Source organism: Pteropus alecto, unplaced genomic scaffold (genome assembly GCF_000325575.1).
Source record: "Pteropus alecto unplaced genomic scaffold, ASM32557v1 scaffold110, whole genome shotgun sequence".
In the NCBI taxonomy this organism is placed as follows: Eukaryota; Metazoa; Chordata; class Mammalia; order Chiroptera; family Pteropodidae; genus Pteropus; species Pteropus alecto.
In genome coordinates, this window is record NW_006431920.1 from 6,575,739 (window position 1) to 6,584,433 (window position 8,695).

At 40.6% G+C, this 8,695-nt stretch overlaps 1 protein-coding gene across 1 annotated transcript in view; it reads right to left on the reverse strand.

Moving 5' to 3' along the window:
* The window catches only part of MRPL44 (mitochondrial ribosomal protein L44), a 6,415-nt gene extending 1,375 nt beyond the window's left edge, over positions 1-5,040 (reverse strand). The window contains exons 1-2 of the mRNA XM_006906666.3: positions 4,795-5,040; positions 1,725-2,193 (exon numbers count right to left, since the gene is read on the reverse strand). Coding sequence (XP_006906728.1) covers positions 1,725-2,193; positions 4,795-4,976 — 651 coding nt within the window. The 5' untranslated portion in view covers positions 4,977-5,040. The remainder of the gene's footprint in view (positions 1-1,724; positions 2,194-4,794) is intronic.
* Between the last annotated feature and the right edge of the window lie 3,655 nt (positions 5,041-8,695).

Consider the following 8,695-nt stretch of genomic DNA (forward strand, 5'->3'; position numbering starts at 1 on the left):
CCTTCAATTAAAAAAAAAAAAAAAAAAAAAAATTTATACATTTAAATTAGTATAAAGAAAATAAGTATATTATTAACAGAAATTAAAAACAATGAGAAATTTTAAAAAATGTATATTCGTTTTCATGCTCATATAATTTTTTTCAGCTAAATTTTATTATAAAAATAGTGGTCGAAGGTGAAACCTATTTTATAATTTAGAAATACATTCTTATCAGTAAGGAAAATATTTTTAAATAGAGTTGAATTAATGAATAAACAGTAGTAATAACTTCTGGCAAAAACTCTTGTAAAAAAAAGCACTAAGTGCTTCTTTGTCTAAGTTCATGATTTTAAAAAATCATTTAAATAATTTCACATTAACCTCCTTTTAAAAATGTTTATGATTTGATAATACTTTCATTTAATAAGATTAAAAAAACTGAAGAACAAATTATGAATAGTCAAAGCAGAAGAGAATTCTTTTTGGCAATAAAAAATTATGTTGTATAGAAAAGATGGGAACACTGATTTTCACAATACACTGCATTTAACTCATGTTAACAAACAGTATATAACAGGATAAGTAAATGACACTGGAGAGCAGAAATTAAAAAAGATCCCTTAGTTCAAGAAGTAGAGTTAATTTCACTTCCTCAAGCATCAGACCTCTATTTTAGCTTTTGAATCTTTCAATTTCAGAGATAGAGATGCCTTATGACAGGGATCCCCAAGCCGTGGGCTGCGGGGTGCAGTGGCCTCTGCATCTGGGGTGAGGGATGCACAGTCTACTGGCGGCTAACACACACTCCTGGCTTAAAGGCAGTAGGCTGGCAGAAGCTGCTTGTACTAGGGCAGAAGTCTGCAACTGATGTCAAGGGTGTAAAAATCCTTACGACCTGATGTGGAACTCACAGAAGGGATGTCATTTTTAAAGAAATCCTTCCAGGAAACCAGAAGCTGAGAAAGGAAGGAGCAGCCAACAGCCATGTCAAGGAACATGGCTGGAAGGTTCCAGCAAGGGACACGATGCCCAATAGTGTGTTTTCAACATCGACCAGGCTCAGAAAGCACTACGCCAGCGCAGAGTCATCAAGTAAAAATCTGCTCTTTTTCCTTCTCCTTCCCTGAGCTCCCACTCCACAGGGGTCAGTTAACATACCTGCTTCCCAAAGGCAGACAGGTACCCATCTATTATAGGCCCTAGTTGAGGAAGAAGACAGGTTTTATCTGTGAACGATGCCCGAGTATGGGTTAATACAGACATCACTGTCTATAAAAATGATCAAATTTATTAACAAAACTAAATGAACAGATTCCAAGGGACGCTGGTTTAAAGGACACAACATTCAAATGTCTGAATCAAGACGCGCAAAGGTCCCTACGCACACTAGTTCCTCCAGTGGTGTCCTTTGTTCTCATTCATTCACTAAACATCCACTGAGCATCTACTATGAAGGCACTATTCATGTACCAAAGGATGTTAAAGCTAGAGACATTGCTTGCAGTCCTTACAAACTCACAGCCCAGCATGTAATATTCATCTGTGATGATGTCCCTGGTAAGAGATAACTGGAATAATTAAGATACTACCATAAAAAAGCTTTAGGTCTTTCTTGGTTTTGGTAGCAAGAAAGTTTCACATGTAACCTTCCAAGGTCATATAGCACAGAAATGAATAACTAAAAGAAATGTCTCCTTCTGTGCACCTCATGTATGTCCCAGTCCTTGCAGTTAGTGACCTACCCTGATGAAAAGTGCAGTCCTCTCAGGTCCGCTGCTCTGCAGCAGGGCTCCGATTGCCGCAAAGAAAGTCTGCTGTAATACAGCCGGGGGGACTGGAAATTCTGCACTCAGCGTTAACTGCTCCACAGCCAAGTTTCTGGCCACATGACACACGACTTCCTCCCCAGAGAGAAAGTCAACAAGACTTCGAACGCCTTCGGTGGGCAAGTCTGGGTATGCGTCCTCAAGAAACTGTGTGAGGCACGCTTGTGAAAAAGATGACCCTTGGTCAGAGAGTTCCTGGTTATCTTTAAGGTTCAGAAGAACAGCTTCTTTCTCTATTCCAAGTTTTTGGCGTTTGGCCTCCTCACTTTTAATATAGCAGCTATTAACAAATGCAGTTTTGAGAAGCTCTAAGGAAAAGTTTTCCTGTAACCGATGTCCAAATGCTTGTATTTCAGCATGGTAATCCCAGTTGGGCTTCTCTGAACTGCAAATGTAAAAAAGAAGACAGTAAGAGGTTGTAAAGAGAACAAGATGTTACAGGTATAAAGAAGAGGCATGAGAACTACAAAAATGGACTAAATATTCACCCAAGCTGTATTCCAAGCCTGCAATGTGCTGCCAGACCATAGAGAACCTATAGAACTCAGGCTGAGATCACTAACATGTCTTTAACGATGCATACTCATCCCATAAAACAGGGAAATAAAGTCTTTAAACTGTAACTCATAGAAACTAAGAATCACATATAAACTGAATTCCTTGAACACCTGAGGTCTCTTCATTCTCTGTCTCTGAGAGAAGACCGCGTCTGGCATTCCTTCTGTAATAAACTTTCCCTTTTGTCTCTAACTCTAGCTTGCACTTGAATTCTTTCCTGTGCCCAGTGAGGAACCCTCTCTCTGAGTGCAGCACTTTGATTTCCCATTGGGGCAGGGTTCGTCCAGCGCTGCATCATTGCAAAAATTTTGCATTGCGAGGCAATTTAATTAATTATATAAAGAAACTAAAAAAAGATTAAGTTTCATTTTAATGCCAGGCTTTGATTTTCTAAGCTAAAATTCAAATTGGATTACCTTTCTTTGCTAGAATTATTGTTGAATTAATTTGCCCTTTGAACAACTGCCACGCTGCCGTGGTTCTTCAACATCAGAGACTAACCCATTATCCTAACTTTTAGTTTCCTCATTTTTGCTCTAACAATGGAACTACACTTAAACACCTAGGTGTGAAATACGATCTATAATTTGACAGGTTCAAGCCATAAACAATTAATTGTATTTATCTTACAATTTCTTAAGTTTTGAAAACATCTATTTAAATAAGCAATTAAACAGTTCAGCATCAAGATTATAAATAGGTTAAAAGTCATAATCATTCCCAAGAACTACTAAAAAGTCTTTTTTTAAAGAAAGACAATAAATCCAAAATAAAACTTATTTAAGTAAAAAACGGGCAGAAAAGTACAAAAGTCTAGGTCATAAATCATAAAATGTATACAATCTATATAATCCATAGTTTCTTCCAACTATAAAAGCCTAAGATGACCATCCTCACAATAATCAAAGAAACATGAATTAGGAAGAAATTCTACTTTTCTTTGCTTATTAGTGAAAGAACTTATTACTCTTTGCTTAAAAATAAGTATAAGAATATGAACATGTATAGTCCTACCTGTAGGTGTATACACTGAATTAACTTTTTTTTGAGGGCTATATTAAAGTAGCTATCAAATTTTCATACTAAATCTCCAAAGGAATAATAACTTCAAAGCTATTCATTGTTACACTGTAAAAACACTAATATGGAACTCAAATACCCATAAATGGAGCCATACAAGAGTGAAGTGCATCTCTTTGTGCTGCCATGACCACATATCGAAGACACATTAAAGAGATAAAAAATGCTGTGGATGAAAAGGGGCCACATGCTAACCCTGACAAGCTCAGGGAAGGTCGGCAATACAAACGCAGAGACAGATAGTAACCACATAGATGGTCTGAACATAAAAATTCCTAAAAGCAAGTCATGGAGGATAGTCACACCCTACGTCTGTAGCTTCCTTGACATAAGTCAAACTTTATCTTAAGGGAAGCTGTCTATTACCTATTTGCATCTAAGATCACAAACTCTTGAAATGTCAGAGTAATCTCTTCCAGACCCTGAGAGTATAATCAGGGCATCAGAGTATGTGACCACAGAACCCTCATTGTTATGTTGTAGCCTGCATACCATCTCTATGTGCTGAAAATGTTCATTATTAACTATCCTGTACCCAGTAATGTAAAAGTATGTCTCTCCATTTGACTTTTTATCCAATCCTGGAGATTTCCCCCACTTTGCTTTTTCCCACTTCCCATTGGTAAATGGATTTCAAGGAATCTTCTTTAAGTCTCCTCCTTTGATTCTAATGCATAAAATAAGCCATAAACTGCCATTCTCTGGAGTGTTTTCTCAAGCAGCTGAGATTTTTGCTTTCCAGCATCTGTCATCAGTTTGGCTCAAACTCATAAAAATTCTCTACAGGTTTGGACGTGCTGACAACGCAAAACCTCATGTATAGTAAGATTTCATTTGAAGCTATAAAGATCTGCATCTCTTTCTGCTAGACCTTCCTTCTACTGCTGAAACAAGGTTAGGGCAAAAATCTAAAGTTGAACTGTTTTCCTTTAATTCTGGACAGCGGATTTGTGGCTGCATACACTTATTATTATTATTTTTTCTTCCTCTAAATCACAATGCTGTGAAGTGCTTTCTTCCTTCTCAGTACCCAACGAATTCTCAGGCATTACAAAACGGGCTACAACACCCACGCCCACATAAAGGTGACCCTCCAGCCGGCCTCATTTCTCAGAACTCTCGGTTGACAGGCTTCTAAGTGGGAGCTCGGAAGCGTCGGGGGGCAGACCGAGCTCTAACCCTCAGTCCACCTGCCCACGTCACATGGCTTCTATATTGCAAGCGTCCTAGGCTCAAACCAAGAGCGCATCAGTGACGAGCTACCCTCCCCGACGCTGCCAGCCGGATGCCAAGCAGGAGGCGGCCCCGGGGCCAAGCCACCACGACCGCTCCCCGAGGCGGCTCCTACCGGCGCACCGGCGGCGGCGGGGACCGGAGCAGGCGCCACCGCTCTAACTCCTTCTGGAAGCGGAAGGCGGCGCGGAATCCTTTCTTCACTCCCCGAACCGGTGGGGCGGAAGTGAGGACGACCGGTGCCAGGAGGCAGCGAGGCCCCCGCAGCAACAGCAGCCTCACCAGCCCGGATGCCATTGCAGGGGAGAAAGCAATGGAGGGCGGAAGGAAAAATAGTCGGAACAGTGTCGCGGTTACACAGTTCCCCCGGAACTGGGGAGCTGAGCGAGGCCGGGGCGGGGCCAGCATGCAGAGGGCGGGGCGGCTGCGGTTGGGTTTTACTGCGCGTGCGCGAACGCTTGTTCTTGCTGAACCTAGTTCGCGCACGTTAATGTGGGCTGGTGCAGGACGTTTGAATCCAGAAGTTTGTGAAACAAATTGCTTCACCTTGTCAGTTGCTCTCTTGTTTCTTTCTTTCTCATTAAATCAGAAAAAAAGGTGTTTCATGTTCAGTTTAAAGGAAATATTAGTTCCCAAGAAAATACTTCTTGTCAACTTATAGTTTAGTTTTAGTTTCAGACTATCGATGCAGCCACTATTTATGAGCAAATATTTACCAGGCACGTCTCCAAAAGACTTTCTTTCAAGAGCCATGGAATAAGAAATACTGACTTATCCAAAATTAAAGTTTTTATTTAAAAACAATCTAACAGTACAAACGTTTTTTAAAGCATAAAAGAAAGACTGGGGAAAAATACATCAAAACGAGAATAATGGAATTATAAATCGTTTTTTTCTTTCTCTCTCACTCTTTAGCAATATCATATTGCTTTCCTACCAAAAGGTTAATATAGCTTTTAAAAAATCTAATATTAATTTACAAAGGAAAACTTGCCTGAATTCTCAATTTTGAGTTGCCTGCTTAACATCTAATCCCTCAGAGGAGCACCTCTCTGTGATCTCTCTACTTGTTAAGGGCATCAGTGTCCCATATTGGGCTCCTATGTCTTCAATTGTTCCTGCTTCCACAAACATCTTTTATCCAGTTGCCAAGTCCTTTTTCAATTTATTTCCACAGCAGCTGCCTGATCGCTGGCCCTATCTCTCTCTCAGGTTATTGTAATCAGCCTCCAAACAGGTGTTATCGCTTTCTCCCTTAACTGGACACTGTTCACCTACACTTATCTCCCTGAAACACAGACCTGAGCATGTTACTACTTAGCTCAACAATTTCATTAGCCTCCTGATTGACACCCCCTACTTTTAAAATCGAAGGCAGATTAAGCCTGCTCAAACCCTCCAATGGCTTTCCATCTCAAAGTAATAATTCAAGTCCTTACCGTGGCCTCGACGTTCAACGTGGTCTGTCTGGTGACCCTTCTGTCCTCATTTCTCTCTGTAGTCTTCACTCACTCTGCTCCAGCCACCCTAGTTGCCTTGCCACTCTAAGAAACTCCCAGGGATGCTCTCACCTCAGGGCCTTGGCACTTGCTGTTCACTTTTCTAGGACAGTACTCCACTCATATTTTTACATAGCCTACTCCCTTCTCTCCTTGGTTCAGATGTCACTTTTTCCATGACATCTTCCCTGGCCACCTGTCTCAGGTTGCATTCTCTAGAAGTAGATGCTGACACAGAGGTTGGCACGCAAGGTGTTTATTAGGAATCAATAGCTGGGAAGGAAGGAAGATGTAACAGGACTAGGCAGATGAAGTCAGCTGCAATGCAGGCCTCACAAAGCCTTATCGAACCCAGGAGAGAGATCTGGAGCAAGTATTGCCCATCAGTGTGTCCTTGATCAGGTTGAAATGGCCAGGCCTTTATGTTCCTGTCTCATCTAGTTACTGAATTCGGTTGTCCAGTGGAGGGCATGGCTGAGCCACGGTGGTTCTCTGAAGCTGAGGTAGATTCTGAAAGAGGTGAAAGCTAAAGATTACTGACTGCCCTCCTTCCACGAAGGTGGATCTGTGTAGTATATCTCGGATCTATCACACTATCCTACATAAAAGTTCAACTCCTATAGTCCCTATCACCCTTTCCGGCTTTATTTTCTCCACAGCATTTAACATCTTTTAATATACTATGTAATTTAGTTATTTATTTTGTTTATTATCTGGTTCTTTTACTGGAATAGACGTTCTAATGATAGAGTGATTTTTGTCTCGCTTAAACACAGCAGCATTTAGAATGGTGCCAGGCTCCCAGAGGCACTCAATAAATATTTGTTATTTGAAATAAACAAACAAACAAACAAACAGTTCAATAGCCTGTCTAGCCATTATACTGTACAAGTATTGCAAGAACCAAGTCTTATTCATCTTGTCAGTGCATGGCACATAGTAGGTGTACAATACACACTTGTTGAATAGATGAATAATGAATGAATAGTATTAACTTCATCATAAGAAAGTACTAGTACAGTATTGTCCAACAGACACACTATGTGAGCCACATATGTAATTTAAAATGAATAAGCTGTATTAAAAAATAAGGAGAAACAGGTAATATTAATTTTAATATCTTATTTAACTCAATGTGTCTAAAATTTATTATTTCAACATGTAATCATTATAAAATTATTTATAAAATATCTTACATTCTTTTTGTTCTGTACTAAGTCTTTAAAATTTGGTATGAATTTTTCACTCACAGCACATCTCAAGTAGGACTAGCCACATTTCAAGTGATGGATAGACATGTGGGTAGCACAGTTCTAGTGCAATTCTGCATCTCAAGAGTCAAAATAATATAGAACGTTTGTGAGCAGGGGGTAGTTTGGAGAGTGGAGGTCTCAGGAGTCAGTGACATCCTGGGTCCCAATCATGACTCTTTAACTTACTAGCTGTTGATGTTCTCTAGCTAAAAGCCACCAGGAACACACTTGTAGTTGAACAAGTGGAATTAATCGGTTGTTGGAGGGAGAAAGCATATAATGGGAACTAGGGAAAGTCGGTGATAGAAGGGACTTGTAGGATTTAGGTTTGTGTTAGGTGATTTAGTGGAGTGTTTAAGGAAGAAGGGCTTCTCTCTGGGCTGGATGTTGTTGTAAAGTGAGTGTAATTTATGACTGGATGTCTTAAATTTTCTCTAGACGCAGGAAGACTAGACCGAGGCTAACGCTGTAATTGGTAAAAGAAACAGGAGTCACTCATATTAGCCAGAATAGGGGAATAATGGTCATTTTTGTGGTTTGGACAATGTTCATGTTCTGGCTGTGTTTAGATATGCTTATGAAGTCGCCCTGTTTAGTGTTTACATTTCAAAGGAATGAGCTGAGAGCAAGCAGCCGGCTCCTAGCAACACGGAAACCTGGCTGATAGCAGCAGGCCAGCTCCTGGAAGTCAAGAGCTACTTTTCTTTTTCTCATAGCTCTGTTACTTTAAGGAAGTTATTTAATGTCTCTGCAGTTTATTTTTCTTATCTCGAAAATAAGAACACGAGATCACTTATCTCTCCGTCTCTTAAGGTTATCGGTATTAGAAGAGATAATCCACGTAAAGCAATTGGTATGTCTGGTATGTAGTCAACACTCAATGAGTGTCACGTAATGTCTTTCAAAGATTCTAAATTGCACTATATTTTTTCACACTAACAGCTCTGAAATGGAGACGCCTTCCAAATAATGGCTTCTTAGGATGAATACAATCATTATCATTATTTTCTGAAGGCTCTGGCTTGAGGGACAATTCGTCTTCCCCAACTGCTCAATCTATTCTTGGGTGAATGCTTTTTCAACCTTCATAACTTCCCCCTCTTCTCGGCAGGCGTCCTCTGTGGCTCTCTCCCGTCCACGTAAATTTAGTTGCGCGGCTTCCCTAGGCAATACGGGCGGCGGCAGTACTCGGGAGTTTACGGCGGCGCAGCTCCCACGCGGCCCCGGGAGCCCAAGCGAAACCGGCGCGTCCCCGCCCGCCCCG